At 39.8% G+C, this 25305-nt stretch overlaps 1 protein-coding gene across 4 annotated transcripts in view; it reads left to right on the top strand.

Moving 5' to 3' along the window:
* UNC5D (unc-5 netrin receptor D) overlaps positions 1–24875 on the top strand; it is a 605139-nt gene extending 580264 nt beyond the window's left edge. For all 4 annotated transcript variants that reach the window (XM_043893835.1, XM_043893837.1, XM_043893836.1 and 1 more), the window contains 2 exons: positions 5485–5663; positions 18741–24875. In XM_043893835.1, coding sequence (XP_043749770.1) covers positions 5485–5663; positions 18741–18945 — 384 coding nt within the window. In that variant the 3' untranslated portion in view covers positions 18946–24875. The remainder of the gene's footprint in view (positions 1–5484; positions 5664–18740) is intronic.
* Positions 24876–25305: the final 430 nt, after the last annotated feature.

A 25305-nucleotide genomic window follows, 5' to 3' on the forward strand; every position in this document is an offset into this window, starting at 1 on the left:
CCCATTTCTTTCTACCAAACTATTTCTTAGGCAGGTCTCACTGACCATCATTTTCAATGTCAGAAGAAAATTAATTTTTAAAACCCACTATATGTCAGGTCCTATTTCATATGCTTTCATGTAAAAGCATCAGAATTCTGTAGGTTAGTATTATACCATCACAATTTAAAACAATCTCAAGGAAGTCGGCCTTCTTATCCAAGATCATAGAGCGAACTGGATGAGTAGCCAGAGTTCCCAGCTGAGACACTTGACTTTAATATCAAAGTCTGGCTTTCTATTCAATACTACATCTGGATCCCAATCAAGGGGGTCTAATTTCTTAGTCCTAACCACGGGCCTTGTCCAGAATACAAGCCCTCTCTTTAAGGGCTCAGGCAGTAGTGACAAACATCACAACATCAGCATTTTTCCCTAAGTCTGAAAGTAGATGAAAATTAGAAAATTCTTTCCTCGAGACTGAAAAAGAATGAAATGCACCTGTTTGTTTGTTGGGCTGGAATTAAGTATTCATTCTGCTGATCTTCAGGAACAGAATTGATTCCCTACATAGAGGTCTGTTTGCCAAAGGATGTCTTGACTGAATGATCACTCAAGGTCCTTCCAACCCTGGGAACTGTCTCATTGCTGGGAAAACACACATCTGGTGGTATATCTGGGCTTAAAAAACATCTTCTCCCTAAAAATGACTTGGTTTTTATGGTAGATGGTTCAAAGAAAACAGTTCTGAGAAAGCTGGGAATACTTGGAGAGAGGTTGGATATATTCAAGACATGGGTCTATATCAATCAGTGAGGCAACAATAATAGATAAATTATTAAAATGCATCATATTTCATGGTCACTACACTAATGCAGAAAGATTCTGTGTTAGGTGGTTTTAATAAGTTAGTAATAGGCTATCATTGATTAATAATAATAATAGAACTAAAACTTTGAAGCTTCCAACAGATGTCTTTGAAATATGTACTTAAATATCCACTCCCCCCAAAAAAATTCCCGCATATCTAGGCTCAGAGCTCCTCCTTCCTACCCTAATTTACAATGGAACCATGAGTGATAAAAGATACATATATATGTGTGTGTGTGTACATGTGTGTATGTGTGTATATATATGTATATATAAACATTGATTTTAAATTAATTAATGCAGTGAGCATCTTCATTGAAGGCATTTGGTTCTTTCTACTCAGCCCCACATCCATCATGTCACTTCATGCCTCTTATCTAAATGGCTTTCCAAATATAATCATTCATATCACTCAAATTTAAAAAGTATTTCAGTGATTAAGGTAATATATCTTTTCTGTTCTTTAGAGTGGCCATTATTATGTCAGTCTTTAGAAGCAGGTTGGTTCTCCTTAAATTAACCCAACTAAATTACCTAGTGATGATCACTAATTGATACTCAATAAAGCAACAGTATTGCCGATCTAAGAACTGGTGTGTGCTGTGTGTGCTTAGACACTCAGTCGTGTCTGACTCTCTGCAATCCGGTGGATTGTAGCCTGCCAGGCTCCTCTGTCCATGGGGATTCTCCAGGCAAGAATACTGGAGTGGGTTGCCATGCCCTCCTCCAGGGCATCTTCCTGACCCAGGGATCGAACCCAGGTTTCCCACATTGCAGGTGGATTCTTTACCCTCTGAGCCACCAGGGAAGCCCCGTGGACTGAAGCGAAATAATTTTGCTAATATTGAACAGAAGGGAAGACTCCCCAAGTCATTTATTTCCTCATTCCTTATTAATGTAACAATATTAAAGAATCTATCTTTTGGTAGAAACAACTTAAAATGGGAATCTTGCATGTTAAAATTTTCCCTTCAAGCAATGCTCTTATCTTTCTTGCAAAAGTGGTGGGGGATGATTTGTCTGTTACAGAGTCGACAGAATATTTGGAATTCCTCCCTGATTTACAGCTCCTGCATTAACCAGGTAGCAGCAGCTTATCTCTTATGTGCAGAGCATGAAAATCTACTGTTCCTCTGCATATTTAATTTAAACCATCAGAAGATGTGATGCAGCCACCGGATTCTTCTTAGCTGGCCCAGATGTCTTTTAGAATGCATCATAAATGTTATGTAAAGTATCATCCTTACACTTGGGAAATATTTACATTTCGAAACTTTGAGGGACACGGGGGCCCATTTATTAAAGTGTACTAAGCAGAAAAAAACACTTATTTTTAGAAGTCTCATGTAATATTTTATTCACCCTCAAATCATACCACTCTGTCCATTTTTTTCTGAAGACTTTATGCATTGAGGTGGTCTTTCTTCTGCCAACAGGAAAGACAGAGCTTGATTGAGTTTGTCCAAACATAGATGCCATGAGGGCATCTGTCTCTTGTCATTTTCTGGCATGGATACCCAGTTCCATTGACAAGCCACCTTTTCACATGTTATCACTCTTTAGTGCCATTTTTACAGTGACAACTACCACATTATCTTATGTAGAATTCCTTTTATTCTCCCTCTGGTTTTTACTATTCATTTTAAGGACATTTTCCTGCCTTAAGTCAGGAAATATTTAAGGAAACTACTCCCACTTGATTTGCATTATTAAACACCAAAAGAAATTTTACATACCATGATAAAAAATGATATATCTTACAACCTGTTTTATGCAGTAAGAAGTCTGAGGTAGTTTATGTTATAAACAACTTATATCAGAAAGGAACTGGCTACTCTGCCAGAAATAAGCACTTATCCAGTGAATTTTTTTTAACAGCTGCCCATCTTTCAAGGTCAACTCAAATGCCTCCTCCATGAAGTCCTCCTACTCTTTTTTTAATCTTTATTTTTTAAATCTTTTAATTTAAACATTCTATTTTATATTGGAGTATAGCCAATTAACAATGTTGTGATGGTTTCAGGTGAACAGAGAAGGGACTCAGGCATACATATATCCATTCTCCCCTAAACTCCCCTCCCATCCAGGCTGCCACATCACGTTGAGCAGAGTTCCCTGTGCTATACAATAGGTCCTTATTGGTTATCCATTTTAAATATCGCAGTGTGTACATGTCCATCCCAAACTCCCTAACTATCTCTTCCCCCCATTCTTCCCCCTAGCAACCATAAATTCATTCTCTGAGTCTCTTTTCTGTTCTGTAAATAAGTTCCTAAAGTCCTACTTTTAATTCTTGAAGTATAATGCTAATATCACTCAGAGCATTTTTCTGAACCACTCTGCCCTGTGGGTTCCTGGTAGATGTTTTGATGCAGGGTGGTGTAGTGAAGTAAATCCTGGTAAAGGTGTTAAGGTATCAGAATTCTAGTTTCAGATCTGGTACCATCTATCTGGGTGACTTCTACCAAAGTTTATAACCTCTGTGGAGTCTATTAAAAAAATGCCAGAAGACTGATTAGGAAATTGAGCCTGAGGGAAGTCCTATAGCACCCAAGGTCACTGAGCTAGAAAATGGAAATTTGTACTCCAAAGCAAGACCTTTTTGACTCTGAAAACCACACTTTTTCTGTTCATGCTAACTCAAAAACTGGAAGAATTTGGATTAGCATTGTTCTATAATAGTCCAGGGATTAAAACTAAAACCAGTAAGTAGAATCTGTTGAATCTGGCAACATGTATTTTTAATTTCCAAGATCCAGATATAGTATGTCGCATTTTTCAGATGTATTTGACCATGGGACTGCTCTTTCTTAGAACATCTTCTGAGATGCCCTGTGGGAATGCTGGGTTAAGGCACTGGATTCCAAAACACAGCCCCCCAAAGGTTACTGTCCGAAATGGTTACAGAAGAACAACAAAAAAAAATGATCATTCTTTAATAAGACCTTTGCATGAACAAGTTTCCTCAATTAGCAGATTTTTGAAGATATAAAACTCCCCAAGTCTGAAGTCATATAGCTGGGTGAGCCTGGACACCAGCAGGGAAGTGCTGCCGTGTCTGTGGTGTCCACAGTAGGAAGATGTGTAAGGGTCAGAAAAAGCGTCAGGGGGAGGTCACGGGGCAGTTCAGGAAGGGCATGAAAGGACAGCCCAAGCTGACAAGTTCCTAATGCAAAGGAGAGTTTCTTGGGGTTTAAACAGTGCTAACTAGCCCCTTTACCCAACCTCAGATTTGTGTTTTCATTTCCCTTTGTGTTAGTTTTCTTTCATTGCATAACAAATTACCACACATTTATCAGAAGAAAAAAAAAACACCCATTTATTGCCTAACATTTTTTGTAGGGCAGAAGTCTAGGCATGGCTTAACTGGTTTCTCTGATCAGGATCTCACAAGGCTGAGGTCAAGGTAGTGGTGGGAACATATTCTCATCTAGAGCTTAGAGGGTTTTTTCTAAGTTTATTAGGGTTGTTGACAAATTCAGGTCCTTTGGGCTGTAGGACTGAAGTCCCCCTTTTCTCGCTGGCTGTTAGACAGGGTTCAATCACAGCTCCTAGGGAACACTAGCCACATATCCCCAGCCCCAACTCCCAACCATAGGAAGTTCACAGCATGGCTGTTTGCTTTCTTCCAAGCCACCAGGAGAGATACCTTCCAGATAAGAGCTGTATCTTTTCTCTCTTCAGGGCTACTTGATTAGGTCAGGTCCACCCAGGAAAATCTCTTAGTCAATTCGCAATCAACTGATTAGGGACGTTAGTCATATCTGAAGAATTCCCTTTGTCTTGTAATCCATCATAATCATGGGAGTGATTCAAAATACTTTTCAGGCCTTAAAATTCTGTTAGTCCATATAAAACTTTCAGCAACTATGCCAATGTGATGGATAGATGTGTAATGTCACATTGGATATGATGAACTAACTGCCGTGATGCACTGAAATAGCAACTCCTCCCTGGACAGGTCTAAGTCAGAAGAGTGGGCATTCCTGCAAGCGGGAGCTCTGCAGCCTGGACCACTCCACCAGCTAATGCACATCTCGTCACTGACTCATGGCTGCCTCCTATTTTACCAAAGCAATTTCGTTCTGAAACAAGACCAAAATATTTACTATAGAATCACACGTTAGGATTGGGAGAAACGCAAACTTGAAAATGATCAACATACAATCAGTTCCCCTTTGTAGCTTTCCTGACATGTGGCTTCCCAGCCAGCTCCTTTGATCAGCCCATTCTTTGACTCTCAGAAGGTCTCCTTACAATGAACTGAAATCTGTCACTGGGTACCTTCTTCCGACTGATTCTAGATTTTTTTTTTTTTTACATTGAGAATATTTTTAAAAATCTAATTCTGCTCTCAGCTAAGACCTCCTTGGATATAGGAAGCTGAAGGTTGTGACTCCCCTGAGTGGAAGAGGCTGCTGTAAATCACCAGTCAACAATTTACTAAGCTACTAGAGACATTATTTACTATGTTAGAAGAGAGAGAGAGCTTGTCCATATATTTTATAGACTCCATCACAATGGGCAAGCATTTTTTGCATGTGTGTTAACACAGCTTTTCTCAAAAAAACAAGAGTGTTGGTCAGTAATGCTGCTACTTAGCTCTGATCCTGTTTTCTTTGTTTTGTTTAATAGAGTGAAAGAGAGACCATCACTTTCTTTGCACAAGAGGACAGCACTTTTCCTGCACAGACTGGCCCCAAAGCCTTCAAAATTCCCTACTCCATCAGACAGCGGATTTGTGCTACATTTGACACCCCCAATGCTAAAGGCAAGGACTGGCAGATGTTAGCACAGAAAAACAGCATCAACAGGTAATGGGGGGCAGTGCTAAAAGAGGATTTTACTAAATGAGCTTGAAAAATGGAATGGGTTGGGTATATCCATGTAGTTTCCAGGCCCTGATATCTGTATGGATTTCTCTGGCCATATTTCATGTGACGCCTGGCCAAGGAAGTGGGAGAAGAGCAAAAATATGACAAGTATGTGTGACCTTTCCTGCCACCACACTTCACCTTTGGGGATTATCATGGGAAAGTCTTACTTTTGTTCTTATCCCATCTACAAGTTCGCTAACTGGGCCGCCATAATGGGGGTTTAGACTGTGTCATCTTGGTACTGCTGAGGGATCTCAGAGTCTTGAAAAGAAACAGAAAAGCAGGTTTCTCACACCTCCTCTCCCCGCTAGGGTAACCTTAAGCATTATTTAACTCCTAATAAGGATATCTCAGGCTTCCCTGGAGGCTCAGTGGTAAAGAATCTGCCTGCCAATGCAGGAGACCCGAGTTCAATCCCTGGGGTCAGGAAGATCCCCTGGAGAAGGAAATGGCAATCCACTCCAGTATTCTTGTCTGGGAAATCCCATGGACAGAGGAGCCTGGCAGGCTGCGTCCATGGGTTGCAAAAGAGTCAGGCGTGACTTAGCAACTAAGCAATAACAAAGGATATGCTCAGCCTGAAGAACTGGGTGCCTGAATATAAAAAGGGATGTCTGAGATGATACTTCCCAGGTCTGAAGGCAGAGGGCTTTAAAACAAGCAAAAGATTACGTAGGCCCCACCTGTGAGTCTGCTGCTTAAACCAACCATTAATCGTTACTGTGCTAATGTTGTGGTTGAGTTGAAAGCAGACTACAGAGCTTCATTAATGGACTGTCTTACTTGATGAGAAAAACCAGGGGTGAGTCTATTCAGAGCAACACTGATGAGGCGGCAGCTTTGGGCTCAGCTTGAGGAATGGTAGGGAAAAGGCATTGACGAGTTGCATATCCTGTCTCGCAGGCCCCAGAATGAAAAGAGAACAAGTTTTGCCAGCGCCATTTGTTTTCCCATTCCTTTGTTTCCCTCCCCGCACCAACTTTGGAGACAAAGCCTTATTTTTCTCACTGTTTGGCTTACTCTGTCATTTCCATTTTTTGTTCTTTGTTTTTACAGACATCTCACCTGCCTCTCTCTTCTCTGAAAGGCAGGTAGATGTCTGCCAAGAAGGGATAGAGGGCCATTCCCTGTTTCAAAGGGATCCAGAATCCAAGAATGAAGGGGCCAACTAGAGAGCAGTCAGAGAGGAAAGTCAAGAGAAAACGGAATTGACAGAGACAGGCCCGAAAAGAGCACATTCTTAAAAAGGCAGATATTGAAAATGAGAGAATAAAAAAATGCATGCATGTACAGGAGAAAAAAAAATTAGGTTGAATTTTTCCAGCAGCTTTGATAAAGGATGAGATGTGTCATGTATAACTCATGAACACCATGACTATGACAGTTTCACTTTCTGATCAACATGGGGACAAGAATGAAAAACTTACCCAGAGACTAGAATGTGGTCTAAAAAAGAGAGAAAGGAACTTTGGGCAGGGACTCAAACGTTCTGTATAGCAATCCTGGTTCCACAGCTAATACAAGTCTGCCCCCACCCATCACTGACCACCCCTATAATACTTTTTCTACAGATGCAATTCATAGAATTCAAACGACATTAACTTCTCTAACCCATTCTGGCAATAAGAGTTTATGATTTTTAATTCACCATTTACAAGAAAATAATTGCCACAAAATATCTACATGCCCATGGATGCTATCATTAATTTGCTAAATGAGCGCATGCATGTCCCTGCCTTGTTCATTTTTTTCTCCACTTAAGAGTAAACACATGAGAACTACAAGGACTTCCTCCAGAGTCATCAGTTTCTGACCTTGTACAGCAGGGAAAATGCATCTCAAACGGGGAGACTAAGGTGGACATCCTTTTGTGTCTGGGCTATAATGAGCAGTAAACAGCTACATGGCCACGCTGCCCCCTCCAATGTCAGGGTCAAAACACAAGAACATTTGATGTGCCAATTTGTTTTTGTTTGCTTCTGTTTCTCCTTGAAACCCCTTCTCTAGGAAAGCCTAAATGTCCTTAACATCCAAAATTCAAACAACCTACTCTATGGAAACTCTCTAACATAGTTTCAAGAAAACCTCAATTTTCAGTCAATTTTAGTAAGTAAGTAAGTGTTAGTCATTCAGTCATGTCCAACTCTTTGCAACCCCACAGACCATATAACACACCAGGCTCTTGTTGCCATGGAATTCTCTAGGCAAGAATACTGGAGTGGGTTGCCATTTCCTTCTCCAGCAGATCTTCCCTACCCAGGGATCAAAACCAGGTCTCCTGCATTGCAGGTGGATTCTTTACCGCCATCTGAGTCTCTAGGGAAGCCTGAATATATATATGTACATGTGTGTGTGTGTATATATGTGTGTGTGAATATATTTGTATGTGTGTATATATACACACACATATGTGCACACATGTATATACACATGTATACACACACACACATATATCTTCTCCAGCATGGGAAGAAACATGTGACAGAGGTGAAGGATATTTTCAGATGTCATTTTTTATAACTTCTTATTGCATAATCTGAAATCACTGATCTTGTTCTCTTAGGGTTACAATAGAGTCCTTATTACATTACATAATCATCAGTTGCTAGTGTGATCATTAATGTGTGTTAAAACACAGAAATCTGACATTGTCGACATGCCAATATTATTGGGTAAGAAAGCTGTTCCGTAGCTTGAGATTTCATCAGCCCTGGTATCACAAAAGATGATCACAGAGTCACTCTTCTATTAGGGAATTCGCCTACCTCTATCTTGTGACAGCATCTTGACCTGACTCTCCCCTTCCTTTCAATTTCCAAAAGTGAAAAGCGAGTAAAGCAACAGCCCTCAAACCATAAAGCAAGCATTTCAAACGGAGTGGAGAGAAACAGTGGCTGTTATCACGTTGCCAGTGAAAACATTCTCCTTTTGGTAAATGCAAATGTCACTGATGATAATTTGCCTTTTTGTCAAACAAGTGTCTACTTAGATCTGAATAGGAAAGAAGGTACATGAACTAGTAAGTTAAAGGCTTAGACTGTGAGACATGTCGGTGGGGGTGGGGAGGGGCGTGCTGAAAGACAGCAACACAGGTGGCCTTGCAACTTGCCTGGCATTTAGATCACGATAAATAAAGCCACACAGCCTAGCAAAGAATGTCATAGTTAACAGCTGCCATTACAGATTCTGTGAGCAAACTATTACTCAGAGTCCATACTTACTGCATTTTCAGAGCTGAGGTTGCGCTTTTATTCCACAAATCCAGCTGCAATAATTCCCCACTTAAGTGCTCTTGGCCATAGCTGATTGGTAGGTGGGTGGGACTAATAAAGAATTGATCACATAGGAGTAGAGGGTAGGGACCTTTGCTGAGAACTCAACAAATTAAGTAATATCAGAAACTAACGGCTTCAGCTAGAAAGACTCACCCATATTTAAATTTCCATAGCATTTTGTATTTTTATGATATAGTTAGATATGATATGATACAGTTAGATATTTTTATGATACAGTTAGATATACCTAGATAGTGCTATCTACTTCTGGGAAAATCAAGAAATTTGCCCTGAATGAATGACACGAACTTCTTCTTTAGATAGTATCCTGTGCTGTGCTTAGTCGTTCAGTCATGTCCGACTCTGCAACCCCATGGACTGTAGCCCGCCAGGCTCCTCTATCCATGAGGGTTCTCGAGGCGAGAATACTGGAGTGGGTTGCCATGCCTTTCTCCAGGAGATTTTCCCAACCCAGGGATTGAACCAGGGTCTCCCGCATTGCAGGTGGGTTCTTTACCAGCTGAGCTACCAGGGAAGCCCTTGGATAGTATACTTGACCTTAAAATCTTGCCTAATAGAATTGATATGAATAAGCATCAAAGGATTTTGAAAGTTGGTCTCAAAAGAGAATTTGGCTGATACTATGGAAGATTCCTGTCTTTCAGCTCAGTACCTGAAATTCTACTATTAGGTCATTCTTTAAGACTTCATGATGATCATATTCCAGAAACCCTTGTGAAAACACAGCAGCTTGACCAAGTTGCTATGGGAACAGATGCTGGATAAAGTGCATGAGATACAAAGGGTGAGGAGAAGGGAAGTGGCCAGAATGGAAGAAAGGATTCCAAGATGAAATGGAGCAGATAAACTACACTTTATTAATAGTTTCTCATAATAGCATATTTCTTTGAAGTACTGCTGGAGAAAACGTACTGCTCATCGGTCAGCCGCGTGTTCAATTGTACTTTGGATGATGGTGTAGAAACTGCGAGCAAATGACATTTCTCAAGCCTCATGGCTGATCAGTGGTGCTATGAAAACTTGTTTTTTCCACCAGATCTTTTAACAGGACCTCTAATGAGAAGCAGAATCTTCTCACATTGAGGTCACATCCTTTTATTCCCTCTGCCCACCCTGTTAATTGGATACACAGGAGCAGTGAAATGGCCAGAGGGCAGTGGGGAAGGACAGAGGAATGTCACAAGACAGCTTATTAATCTATCTCTGAATAACTTGAGAATTCACTAAAAGTGGAACAGGCCCAGCGCCAGCTTTCTTTTTGGGGGTAAAGAAAGGAGGAGGAGAACAGAGAAAGTGATTACAAAATATATACAGAATGCCTGCCTCACAGCAGACTACCAAGTACGGTCACTCAAGGACCCGTGGGACTTTATTTTCACTGTTGTGTTGGGGGATTTGCTAGGATTTCACCAAATGAAACTGCCTGGACTTTGCAGACTAGCGGTTAGAAAACACATCCTTAACCTTTAAATCATAAAGACAGTGTGAGGCTGCCATTTCCAAAAAAAAAGAAAAGCAATCCTCATGACTCTAAGGAGAATTAATACATGGGGAGATAGCATTCATGACGCAGGTCCTTGGAGGCAAAATATGATAAACCTCAAATCACATTCTCTGGTTCTGGCCCAATAGACTTTTGCCGAGTCTGAATTTGAAGAGCCCTCAGTGTGAAGCCAGAGACCCCCAACACAGCCAAGTGGTGGGTGTTTAGGCTTCATCCCAGTTAAGGCAATGACTCATGAAACTGCCTACTAATACGAATCTGAAAACAGCCTGGGGCCAGTTTAGCCATGAACAAACCATATACCATTTGTAGGTGGCAGGTTTTTCTTCTAAGGGCAGTATGCGGGAGGAGCTGTTTCTGCCCCTCCCAGAGAACCAGAGTTGTGCTTCCACTGTAAGATGCAGGAGTGGTAACAGGGGCATTGCCTTCCTTTTAAGCAAGGGGTAAGTTTGCACTGGTCTTTGAAGGACTAAGTGACTAAAGAAACAAGGGAAACTAAGTCGTGTCTGACTCTTTTGTGACCTCAGGGACTGTGGCCCACCAGGCTCCTCTGTTCATGGGACCTTCCAGGCAATAATACTGGAGTGGGTTACCATTCCCTTTTCCAGGGGATCTTCCCGACCCAGGGATTGAACCCACATCTCCTGCATTGGCAGGTGGGTTCTGTACCACTGAGCCACCAGGAAAGCCCTTCCCTTAAGTTAATGTAATTTTCAGAAAAGATGGACATGCCTAAGTGCCTTTATAGTGGAAATAATTATCTTCGTGGGTTCATCTCAAGCAGTAGTACAAATGCTGACAAAGTCAGAATCCCTGGATTTGACTGTTTTCTTAATTGGAGAAAATGAAATTATGGGGAGGATTTTCCTAATTCATTAAAGAATCCTTTAATAAAGTGCTTAACTAGTTCTTTTCAGTATATGTCAAGATTTATTTAAACACATTGAGTATTTTTCAAACAGAAAAGTATCAATATTTCTCCCTCCCCCCTCCCTTTAGGATTAGTACCGTGGTCTTTTATCTTGGAACAAATAGTGGTCTTTCTCCTCTATCCTCAGGATTCTTGAAAATATCTCAATGTTATTGAAGAGGAACTTTAAATGAGACATATTTTTCCATGCTATATCTCCATTCAAAGAAATTTGAGATTTGCTTTTGCAGTTTTCACTGCCTTTCATTGCCAAAAATGAGAAATTGTCAGAGGCTTATCATGAATGAAACTGGAGAGCTGAAAACAGAGTCTACAACTGGCTTTATTCGTTTTGGCAGCTCACTGGGGGTCCTGAAGGCTCCAAGGCTTAAATTCTTTTTCTAAAGAAGGAAGAATCCTTGCTAGTCCCTTTCAGGAGCCAGATAATGGAATAAGCAATAGGAAGAACTATTAATATTAATTTTATTGCCAAATTAATTGGCCCAAAATAATTAATGCACCACCCTTAGGGCACACAGAGTGGAACTCAGCGTGTTTTCAGCTGCCTTTATGTTTTCCTCTTGGGTTCCCCATACCAGCTTCCTTTCATTTGAAGGCAAGAGGTGGAGGGGGACAGTGGGAGGGGGGAAGAGGCAGAGGTGACATAATGATGAGCATCTTTTGCTTATTCTTTAGGAAGTGAAACAGGCTTGGTTTATCCTAAAAGCTGCTCTGCTGTTTGAGTGGCCAGTGAGGATGAATTTGGGGGATGAAAGCTTGATGAACTGACCAAATGCTTATGCTGTGTCCAATTACTATTATTCAGTATAAATGGTTTTTCTCTTCTATTTGCATTTAAAGAACCATATGGAGGGTTGGTTTTGGTCACATAAGAGGTTTTCATTAAATGAGACAATTAGGATGATAGCAGGGATATTAATTTTTTTTTCATAATGACTATGTTTCAATTCCCTGTTTGGTACTATACAGTAGGATTATGCACCATCCTTGTAATGATGTCTCCCAATTTATTATAGGCAGCTTAACTTAGTTTTCACTTTGTATGCTGCCAACCTACTCAGAAAGAAGATATTTTTTAGAAAAAGTTGACATAGGTATAAATGGCAATGGTTTATAGAATATAAACAAATTTGTTGCCTCAATGTTACAGGTGCAAGTGGTTCCCTTCTACTTGGAAGTGTTGAGTGACACCCTAAATTTTGCATGAAAGTACTGCATGTGCCTGCGATGAGGCATCTTCTGTGCTAAAGATGTAAAGCTGCAGCTCAGATGTGGTCCCCTGCTAGATTCATTCATTCTCACAATTAGTTACAAAGAAGAGCTTACAGCTTTCAAATAGGCATATCAGCCCCCTGGTAGCAAGGTTCTGAGTAACTAAGATAGAGGCTTTATTATCTGGAATTCACAATGAAAGGGAGTCCCTTATAGGTCACACACAGTCAGATAGAACTAAGATGCTAAGACAGGCAGACTCCAGCTTTAGGGACACGTGCCCTGGGTAGCTCTTTCTGCGTGTGTCCCCAGGGCTCAGACGGAGCCTCAGACCTGCGCCTCCTCCATTACTGTTATCTGATCTTTCTGTTAACTGACTGAGGATTTAGATGTTACTATTCCCTAAGATGTTTGTATTTGAATACTTCTTTCAAGTACTAAAGAAAGGGTGGTATCTTTCGATTCACACCAGATGCCTAGACACTTTTCCTTTTCATAAAATGAGCCCTGGGTTGCAACAGTAAATGGCAGAATTTTATCATTAGGTCCTCAATTCTCTCCTCCTCTCTGTACCCAAAAATGGGAACAGAAGGCACAGTATCTATTTCCAAAAATTCTCAAATCTAACCTAATTTCCAACTAACATGGTCATTAGTTTGAGGCTGTATTTTGAAAACTGAGATTGCTGTATTAAAATTTGGTCGTTGACCCATATACACCATTATAAGTTGGCCTGTGTCTCACTAGTGAAATTGCTAAAGATTTATGTTCCCAATTCTGCCCTGGTTTCCACATAAAGAATGGAATTTTAATTGGGGATCGGGGACAACAGGGTAAGGAAGACTCAGGAAGGTGAAATTAATCATAGTAATAAAACAACTCCTCAGGAGCTCAGGTGAATAGAAAGCTTGTAGGGGCAACAAAATTAAATAAACTATTACTACTTAATGAATGTACATGGATAAATCTATCTATGTGTCTTAGCATGTGGTTTTTACAGTTTATCTGGATTCTTTCAGTGAGAGTTCCAAAGGAAAAGATGAGGTCACTGAGTTTACAGGATTTAGGACAAATTAATTGAAGACATAGGGTGATTCTAAAGTAAATTCCTAAGATTTAGGGTAGATAATTTTATCTACACAGTGTGCAAGGCTTCCCTGATAGCTCAGTTGGTAAAGAATCCACCTGCAATGCAGGAAACCCCAGTTCGATTCCTGATTCAGGAAGATGCACTCAGAAGGGATAGGCTACTCACTCCAGTATTCTTGGGTTTCCCTTGTGGCTTAGCTGGTAAAGAATCCGCCTACAATGTGGGAGACCTGGGTTCGATCCCTAGCTTGAGAAGATCCCCTGGAGAAGGGAAAGGCTACCCACTCCAGCATTCTGGCCTGGAGAATTCCAGGGACTGTATAGTCCATGGGGTCACAAAGAGTCAAACATGACTGAGCGACTTTCACACAGTATGCAGCATCTTTATGACACCACAAAAAAATAAATCTTATTTTTTCAGAATTACCTTAGTCGATCAGAATTTGAAAAGACTATGACAAAAGGTTCAGTGCATAAAAAAATAACAATTTGAAGTATCTAAGACCAGCATAATAAACACTTGCGTCTTTAAACATTTTGCAAAGAGAAAGGAAAAAATTGTTTTGTTTGGAGCCATCCACCTGAATTTCAAGATGACTGTTTTTGCCAAATGTTCCTTTTTCATTCCCTCCCCCCACAAAAAGAAAAACAAAGACACTCAGGAAATCAACTATTGCTATGAATTCTATTTTCTAGTATTAGCAACATTTCCTGAATCACGTGTGGATTTACCTGCTGGTGTTCAAATGTACCCGCATTATTATGAAGAGAAATGGGTCACACAGAGTGGGATCAAAATAATTTCAAAAGGGAAGTATGAAGATAACCAAATGGATATATGGTATACCCACTTTCAAAAAAATCATAATGCATTTGCACATATGTAAGTGTTAAAATGGGGCTTCCGTAGTGGCTCAGATGGTAAAAAATTTGCCTGCAATGCAGGAGAACTGAGTTCCATCCCTGGGTCAGGAAGATCCCCTGGAGAAGGAAATGGCAACCCACTCTAATATTCTCGCCTGGGAAATCCTGTGGACAGAGGAGCCTGGTGGATTACAGTCCATGGGGTCACAAAGAGTTGGACATAACTTAGCAACCAACATTTAACTTAAGCAGTAAAATAATCCAGCTATCTTTGAGAAGTAGTCTGTAGGTCCCCAATCTTTTTGGCACCAGAGACCGGTTTCATGGAAGATCATTTTTCCACGGATTGGGGACAAGGGGCACGGGATGGTTTCGAGGAGATTCAAGCGCATTACATTTATTGTGCACTTTATTTCTATTAATATTACATCAACTCCATCTCAGATCATCTGGCCTCAAATCCCAGAGGTTGGGGACTCCTGGCCTATAGCAGTAGCACTCTAGGGTCTTTTGTCTATTAATTATCCTGGGGTAGACAGGTAAGAATAGTTTAATAGGATGTCTCTTTATCACAAAGCTGACTGAATCATTTTTTAATAAGGCTGATATGCTGCTACATGTATCTACTAAAATTAAGTGGAGTTTGAGATTTGTGTGTATTGCCGAGTGTACTTGTATAAATTGAGAGCGTCAATCTGAAACATGCTTTGGGGAGCACATTTTCCTTGCTACAATATGTTCAGAGATCCGTGCCAAGGGAGAGTTCTATTTCTGCCTCTTTGATCATTTAGCTTCCTGTAGCCCTGGGTGCCTAGTCTGTACATCGGGGCACGTGCAGGACTTCTCAGAACCCAGAGCCTGACAAGACTCATCCTGCAGGCAGGTGTGCTTAGAACACCTTCGCACCGCAGCAGCATCTATGAATATTCTGAATGGTTTGTTGGGAGAAGGATTAATCCCACCCTCCAAAACATATTTTTTATGCCTCTCCTAAAGTTTTGTTTTTACATTTTCATGCCCAGATCATCTTCTCATGTCAAATGTCAAAGCTCCCCCAGCAGTTACCAAGGATAAAGATCTCAGAGTGGTTGGAACAGGACATGTAGCTCCGGAACCCCAGCAACTTCAACCCTCTAGGGCTTATTTTCAGCACCAGATGAATATTCAATTTCATCTTCTCTCAAATGGCTACTGAATCTGAAAGTCTAGTTTGGGTTAAAAGACACCATGGGACGTGATCGGCACCATGACCTACAGACTAAATCTGGCCCAACGCCTGCTTTTCTAGCCCCAGAGCTAGAATGGTTTCAGGAGAATATGCAAGAATGATAGGGTGTAACATGTGAAAACTATGACATTCAAATTTCAGTGTTTCTATAAAGTTTTAATTGGAACACAGTCACGCCCTTTCACTTACACTTACATATTGTCAATAGCTACTTTCCCACTGCCATGGCAAAGTTGAGTAGCTGTTGTAGAGACCAGATGTGGTCCCTACTGTCAAAAATATTTCCTCTCTGGGCCTTTAAAGAAATAGTTTGTCACCCATGGTATAGAATAACAGGTAGCTGTGGGGTTAATAGGATCACGAGGATTCCAGTCACTCCCCCAGACCTGAGTCCATTATTCATCAGTAGCAAATACAAAATATAAACCCTCAGTAATATGAGAAATTTGTGCTTCTTTTTGTGGTGCTTGCCAGCATTCATTTTCTTTTGAAATGACAATGGAGAGCATAAAGAATTATTTCCCCCATGTCAGGAACAAATGTGTGTCAATGGTCATTATTCTCATAAATTACATAGATAAAAATTATTACACAGCCCACCCAGAATCCAGTCACACCTAGTCTCTCAGTTTTTGCCTCTTTTTCAGGCTATTTGCCTCTTTTTCAGCTATTTCTCCAGTTTGTATTTCTGCTTGAACACTGGGTGGGATGTGCCTGTTTATGTATAGACCTGGAGATATAGCACCTTTCCCCACAAACAGCTCCCTTACAAGTAGGAGGAAGTGGCAGCATTAAAAGCAATGTTTTGAGTAAAAGGAACCAGGATCCCTTCAACTACGGAAACAATATTTGCTTTGCTATTTCTGTCAGTGTAGAAATAACTATACTGGATTCCAGGGCCAACTATGGGGGGGCCAGGGAGGGCAGTGGTAGGAAGAAGGAAGGAAAGAGAAGATAAAAGGAAAAGAAAGTAGAATTATTTTTTAATCTGGGCTTCTACCTCTCTCAAACTAAGATTTGGATGTATTGGAGAGTGTCTATCATACCGGGATATTTGTGCTATTTGGCAATCAACTAGCTTTAAGTAGTCTGTTAAGACTTTTGAACAAAATAGAACTTTATTCACTCAAAATTACTGTGCATGCACTGCTTGTAAATGATAATGTGCCCTTAAAAACTTGTCTTCTCTTCCAACTGCTCTTGGCTATAAGAGTCTACTTTGTGATTACATGCTGTGTCTGATGATCGAAAGTCATACCATCCTCAAGATAGGCAAATCTTGGTTGACTTTGGGAAATCTTTTCAATTCATCAGAATTTTACCCTGACATTTCTATCCCTGCTGTAAAAGTACCTCTGAAAAACTATGACCTTTAATCCTCTGTGTGGTCTCAGTCTTCATCGCAGCAAAGTTATTGTCCAAAAGGTTATCATTTGTTTTCACTGAAAATCTCATATCATCTGAAACAAGCTCCAAGCAATCAATTACTCAGTCGATAGATATTGAATAAATACCTGTCACAGTATTACGATAAGTGTTGTTGCAGAATCAGAAAAGGATTAGCTATGGCCCTTCCAAGTGTCTGCAATCACACTGAGAAGGCAGAGCTCACAAACATGGAATATACATACATATATATATATATATACACATACGAATTTTACTCACATGAAAATTTAAGCAGAAGCATAAAGAGAAAAAAATAATAAATCACTTAGAGCAAAGAGATGAGAATTTTCTGTTGTCTATAAGATGTTACTGAAAAACCTGAATGAACCTTCTGGCCAACCCAGCACAATCTGGGCCTTGTAAGAGTGTAGGATCTTCATAAACAGAGGGGAAAGAGGGAAAGAGGGAAAGTGGGCATTTCCTAGCAACAGAATTCCCTGAATGAAGGCAAGGAGAAAAGCATTACCTAAGTCAGCTCAAAGGAAAAAAGAATATGGAGGGAAAATACATATGTAGCCATAGCTAGGATGAGCCCAGACCAAGGCAGGCAGTGAAAACAGGTAGATACCTGATGATTGAAGAAACAAAATGCAGGAGATGTTAGAGAGTTTGGAGCTATAATGAGCTGGAAGGCGTATGCTATGATTCAGCTATAAAAACAATAGAGCATAAAAAAATGAAGCTGCTGAGTTTGTCAGAAAGAAATAAAGAGAAGACGCAAAAATAAATGTCCTAGTGAGAGAGATTAGAAGAATAGCTGTAGTTACTGGGAATTTTTTTTTTTTGTCTTGTTTGATTCCTTTTTTAATTGGTAGGATATTTGTTATGAGAATGGGGGCCAGTGGGAGGCATGGAGATTATACTGATTCCTGATCACTGAGTCTGAGGAGGAGGATTGATATCTAATTGGAGCAGTCCTTTGGTCATTTAAAAAGTCTGTCACTAGCTCACATTAACCTAGAAGACAGGAGGTGCAGATAGACACTGTCCACTTGGTGTTGATGACTAGTCCATTTGGTATGTGAGCCCCAGGAATTACAGATTAATTCTTGACAGCCCTTACGTTTACTATGGAGGCATAAAGATATTTTGAGAAAGAAAAAAATAGGAGTGAGTTATATCATCACATAAGCTAGTAGAATAGAGCTTTTTAAGAGGGTGTTCAAGAAACATGCACATACACAGACACACACAACTCGAGGAAGGTGAGGACTAATAAGACACTTACAGGAAAAGAAGGTCATTGGAAACCCTCCGGAGCAGTTTCACTTGAGTGATCTGATACAAACTGGACCATCCCCAGGTCTACTTTAGTGGAGCTCCTTAGTCCTATCAAAATAATAGCTATTACAATTCATTTCTACTTCCCTTATAACTATTTGTATTTGTTATTTCTGTTTTTATTTTTGTCTTGTCATTTTGTTTCTTCAACTCTGTCTAGGAATTTGTCTTATTTTGCTACACAAAGTAGCCCATCTGCTGTCATTTTGAACCTGTGGGAAGCTCGTCATCAGCACGATGGTGACCTTGACTCCCTGGCCTGTGCCCTTGAAGAGATTGGGAGGACACACACGAAACTCTCGAACATTACGGAATCCCAGCTCGATGAAGCCGACTTCAACTACAGCAGGCAAAACGGACTCTAGTCCACTTCCTCTCCTGAGAGGGTGACGGCCAGCTTTGGGACATTTGCTTTCAATGGGAAAGAAAGAGGCAGCTTTCTGCCCAGTGGCATTGGGGAGTTCAGCCTTCATTTATAATCAGTCAACATCCCTGATTGAAGGAACTGAATTTAATATAGGTAAAATATATTGGTAGGGAAAAGTACAAGCTCTCTTAAACATAAGACGGTTCTACAGTCTCCTCTGAATCCATACTTGGGTTCACACTTGAGGGACTGCTCAGATTTGGAGTGACAAGGATAACGTGAGGGCTTATCTGGTAGAAGTAACTATGGGGAAAGATGAGCTGTAGCAAAGCTGGGAGGACCGAGATTAAATCAATGCATGCTTTGAAACAGATTTTTAATGATGTATCCCCAAAGGACCAGCTGATGCTGGTACCAGACTGTCAAGAGTTTTCTAACCAACTGGCATGGGAGATGTTGGCAATCATTGTAAACTGGCTTTTAGAACTGAGACAGGGTTGCCAATTCATTTGTAGACTTCAACGGTGTCAAGAGGGGCATTTAGAATTTCAAATCTGAGTACACCACACCAGCACCAATTCCCTATCTATCCCAGCCACTTAATAGGTCGAGAGGTAAGAGAGACCACACACTAGTCTTGCAGCATACCTATCCCACCTTCATTTTCTCCAAGGACAAATCTCTCCACATTCTTTCTTCCCCTTACACTAGGGAAGAAGTTTCAAGGAACATAGACTTTTCAGTATGGAGATTTATTTTTTCTAGCCCAACTTAACAGAACCATCTTTATTCTCAGCTAAGCCACTTAAGTTGCAAAAGCTATTAGAACACAACTTATGCACAGATTTAGAGACAAGAGAGGTCAAATCAGATCCAAGGAAACATGAATTGCAGATGCCACAGGCCTCAAGCTGTCATTCTGGGGTGCAGGTGTTGATTTAGTTCCCCAGCATGGTGGTTATGAAGGGATGAGGAGTTTCATGGTCCTTTTCAATCCATTTCTTGAATTTTCCAGCCTTTGGGGACTGTGTTCATACAAAATCTCTCCATAGAGGCCTCTCCATAGAGGTCATAGGCCTATGACCTATAGGTCATCCTCGTTTTGCCTCTTAAGAAATTAGCAGATGGTCTTTGCTCTAAATGTTTCCCAACTACATAGACATGAGGAATTCTTCTACCACAGTGTCTCAGAAACTACACGCATTGTTCAGACAGCCGTCACGCTCCAATAATTCAACCTCCCTGAGTGTGCTTTAAGGACCATTAACATAGTGTACTATGTTTTACATGAAAGGCAACAATATTGTGGAGAATTGAAATCCACATATAATACATGACCCCCATCTTAACACTTCACTCCATCTTTTATCCTGTTTAATTATTTTTGACAAAATGTCCTGGTAGACTAGAGATGAACATATTTGCTCCTGCTCATCTTTTGGTGGATGTTTTATTTAGCTGTCCAGAATCAGGACAACCAAAGTCAAGGACCTAGATTAACCACAGGTTGGACAGCTACTTAGAAGTTGACTCCATTAGAATAAAAACAGTCAGGGAATGGGGGAGATGAGGAATACTTGGCAGTAAAGATGCAGTCAATTTTTTAAACATAGGTCTCATGTTTAAAAAAATGAATCTCCACCTAAGTGAAAAACGACCTAAAGTAAGTTGAATTTACAATACCCTGGATAACGCTTTGAAGAACTCTTCAATGTGTTGGCCATTTTCTCTAATGAATGTGTGGTATATAAAGGTCCCCTGTATTTGATAGAAGGCTTTGCTACATGAAATTCAAAAGCATCTTGCTTTTCTCAGGAACCAAAGGTATATTGTATAGAACAAGTCCTCTTAGAACTGTTGAGCGTATTTTCAAAATACCATACCTCCATCAGGAAAACACCTTTTTGCTAGTGTACTCAAGTTGTTTATTCCTTCCCGGGAGCAAAACAGACAAAGTGCAAAACTGTAAATCATTTGCTACCCCTGATATGATTTGAGATAGAAGTGGAAATTGATGGTCAGTCTCCCAAAATAAACCTGAGGGTTGATTGGCATGGGTGGTATGCAGAAAGAATCTGCATTGAACTGCTGAATACGGACTTAAAACACAGTGTAGAGTATTGTTATCCATCTTGGATGGATTTTTGTTTTAAATATCCTACCCATTTTTCCTCTTCTCTTCTAATTGGCCTTATAATTGTTTTATCTATTCTGTGAATCCACACAGATCTTTTTTAGATTTTTGATACATTTTTTATATTTTAAAACAGATGGAAAATGTCAATGTTTTCCCTAGAATCTATCTAGATTGTTTTAAGAATTTATTATCAATCCCTGACTGTCTAGAATTTCCTCCCATGTATTTCCTCTTTTTTTTTTTTTGCCTGGATTTTATAAATGTGATAAAAGGAAGCAAAAGAACATAATCCACCTCAAATTTCAGCCCAAAGTTCAAGCCCACCTTTCAGTCCATTTTGTTTCCTCTTTCCATTTCTCATTTCTTCCAGGATCCCACATAGGATTTCTACAGGTTTCCTACGGTAGGAGATTCTGTGGCCATTGCAGGTCAGGATTGTACAGTATTTTATAACAGAATTCCAAAGAGAACCCATGTTGTTGAGATTTACAGACCAAGATGTGTTTGTGTGTGGCAGAAGAGTCTGAAACCACACATCAGACAGACTTAGCTGGTACTTGAACTTGTACTCACTGCAGCCTAAACCCTGGTTTGATTTTAATACTTTCCTATCATATTGCCTTTCTTGAAAGGGATTCACTCAGTCTAAGCACTTACATTCAAAGTCTTATTGTCCTAGAGCAAAATGAAACAATAAATTAAAGGTGGTCTTTCATAGTTGGTAGGCGACTTAAAATTTTTACAGGATAGCCCACTTAATGCCAAATCTTTCAATCCTCAAATGCATTTAAGTCTATTAGTCCAGCTTCAAACATGACTTAAAATGAGCCACCAAAACGCTCCTGTTCCCAGCTTCACCAGACTGCAGCCCCATAAAGGTAATTTACAGTTTTTACAGCATTGCTTGTGCAGTCTTCCAGGCTTACATTAAAAATCCTTTAAGCCAAAAGGAAGCTCACTCTATGGATTTAAATGCAAACTTCATTTACCGGTGCAGGAAGTCTCATAAAACTCAGATGTACTCCCACAAAAATTTTATTGGCCTTTTTGTAAGAGATGAATAGGAATTGACAGAGTTCTCTTTAAAGAGGGGAACTTCTCTCTTTTCTGTTATTTTATTTCCAACTGCAGGTGTTCTCCTTTGCCACAGTCCCTGTTATTTTCTTTTCAGTTGACTTTGAGAGAAGTTATGAAGTCAAGTCACTAAACAGGGTTCTCTTTGGATTGAAAAGTTCTGGGTGTATTATAACAGTTTCTGTTGATAGAAATTCTCAACATCAGGATTGATAAGAGAATATTAAAAAGAATAGAACTGATTGAAGATGGTATTGTCCATTTTGCAAACATCTGGCCAATCTACCTGTGAATTTCAACATGTTACAGAATCTTTTGATGTGTTTTGGGTTTTTTTTTTTTGCCATCTTCCCTTCAACTTCTTAATCCGTCTGTAAAGGTGTTGAGTCAGATGTGTTAAAAGGTGAAGTTCTCTCAGAAGGTCTTTGTTCCAGATCCGTGAAGGTCACAGGAACCGTGAAGGAGCTGAGAAACATGCTTTTCTGGCCCACTGTGTGGCCCATTTTCATTCATTTTCCTCATGAAACATTGCAGAGTTCTGAATCCTTGGTTACTCCCATTGACTGAACCAGAGGTGACATCCACAGCAAATGGGAGAACAAAATCTTGTCCTACAGATAGTGACACATTCTATGATCCCTTTGGTGTTAGTTGCCATAGTGCTGTATTTACAAAAATCGATGCTTTAGCCAAACGCTGAATGGCCACTGTTTCCGCCGTTTCCACTGTTTTGTCTGCATAGAACTTTCCTGAACTACAAGCAAAAATGTATTTTGTCAAATGTCACAAAGTGAAAATGTTAATCTTAGGTGTGTTGCATATTTTGTGTTTTTACTTTCCAAACTTCTTTCAAAAGCTGCAGTTATAAAGCTGTTTGGCTGTGTTGACAGCATGTGGTGTTTTTGCAAAAGCAATTCTAGAAGAGCCAGTGTCTACCATGGACTCCTCACATCCCCAACTTCAGGCTTATCAACAAAACCGAGATGGCAATTCGTGTGCTGTTATTTTCTTCAAGAAAGAAAAGGGGATGGAAATCAGACCTGGCTGTTAGTCACTAGTGTGTAGTACTGTGATCTGAAGTAGGAAATTTAACTCACATAGAATAATTGTGGTTTTTGAAGCAGCTACTTTGATTTTTCCTTTTGCTGTGAAGATCATGGATTTGGAATGTCCTCACGAGGTGGGCCTAAGACAGTGACACTAAACATCAGGTCTTGGAACCCACCCTCCATCTGAACCCAAAGATTAAAAAGGCAGTAAGCTTCATGTTTAGGCCAGAGATACAAAAGTTCCTCTCCCATCCCTAACATTGAGTTTGGCAAGGGGTACTTTTTTTTTTTTTCCAAGTTAAATGAGAAAATATATCACTAAATTTGGTAATGTAGTTCTTTGCATGAATGGAAATGTGTGTTAAATCATTTTACGAAAGGCGTGATAATAATGAAAATGTCCTTTGGCTTCAAATCGTGCTCACCCGCCAAAAGTATTTCCCTATCTGAAGCATTATTTACATCCAAATTCCCAAATTGGACAAATTATATAATCCTATTAAAATTGGATGTAGAGTGTAGATAGAAACCTGACTGGGGTTCTGTTGAATCATGAAAAGGAAAGGTGATATTGGAGAATTTGTGGACAGAATATCATGCCTTCTGACCCCATTACTGAAATAGATATTACAACCAGAAATAGATCTAATAATTCTAGTATTCCTCCATTAGCAGCTCTGATGATACATAAGGGGAAGTCACCTCTTACCAGGAGACTTCCATTTAAGCCTCATCAGAGGGTGACTAAAATATTTCAATCGGAAACACCTTCCAAGGCCTGTCCTAAATTATGTTGACCACTCATTCAAACCTTCTCTGTAAGAAGGTGGAAAACACTCCATCTGTGGCAATTTTCTGGCCAGGAAAACAGTTTCCTCCTTTTCTAAACTGGAATAAAGGCCAACTTAACATTTCCCATTCTTCAGAACTGTATCTGATTGGTGCATGCAATCCAGTAATTCTCAACCTAGAAATATTGCAAATATAAGCAGTTAGAGGAAAACTGGCTAATTCTTCCTGACTCAAACTAAAAGAAAAAGAAAAAAGATATATATATATATATATATATATATATATAAGTAATGGTTTACCTCCATTTCTTTATGGAAGAACTTTTAAGACAGATTTCATTTTGTTCTATTTTGGGAAAGTGTGCGTGTATGTGTGTGTGTCGGGATGGGGAGGGTGGTTCTTTCAAGTGACTCATATCTCAAACCCATTCCACTCTCAACATTCATTTGATGTATTCAAAGCCGGAAAAAAAAAAAAAAGCAGAACTGAATACTTAATTTGACATGAAGCTGAAGGAGTGAACAAGCCAGAGGAGAGAGTTTGAATAAAGCATGGCCTTGGCTTCATCCCACACTTTTTGTGCCTTGTACTATCAGTGTAAATTCTGAATGTTGTACAGTAAATACTTGGATGGACTTCTTAGAAAAGGCTGCACTGGCTTCTTTTTCAGCACATGTACATATCTATAAATATATATACATATATATTTGGTAATGCCAAACAGCTGTGTTATATTGTATTGAACAAAAATGGACGGTTTGGATGTTTTATGTAGAGTTTGCAAAAAACTGGATGGTTACTGACTTTTCAAGATAAATGTACAGACATAAATTCCTGCATATCAGTTATTTATGAATAAAGAGTCTTTTATTGACATTTTAGGATACTCCATGAGTGGAACTTTGAACTCTCAATGAGAATCCCTTCTACATACATCCTGACACATCCATGCTGGGGCTGGAATGCCTTCCATATCAGGGACAATTTCCAGTACATTGAACCTAATTAATATGTTGAACCTAATGTCTCCAGTCCTCAAGAAGAAGATCAAATGAGGCACGTGGAAGCAGAGATGAGATGATTTTTTTTTGAGATGATCTCCTAAATATTTCTAGACCACTTCAATACACCTTGGGATTATAGTTTTATACAATCTTAAGATACCTGCCACACCCTAACTGGGATACCATTTCCATTATTCCTCAAAATGTTTGCATTATTTTCACAGACACTCTAGAAAATGTTCTGCCGCTCCATGGGAAAATGTTAAGAACATAAGTAATGTTGTACACTTCAAATACATCTT

Source organism: Cervus elaphus, chromosome 32 (assembly GCF_910594005.1).
Source record: "Cervus elaphus chromosome 32, mCerEla1.1, whole genome shotgun sequence".
NCBI lineage: Eukaryota > Metazoa > Chordata > Mammalia > Artiodactyla > Cervidae > Cervus > Cervus elaphus.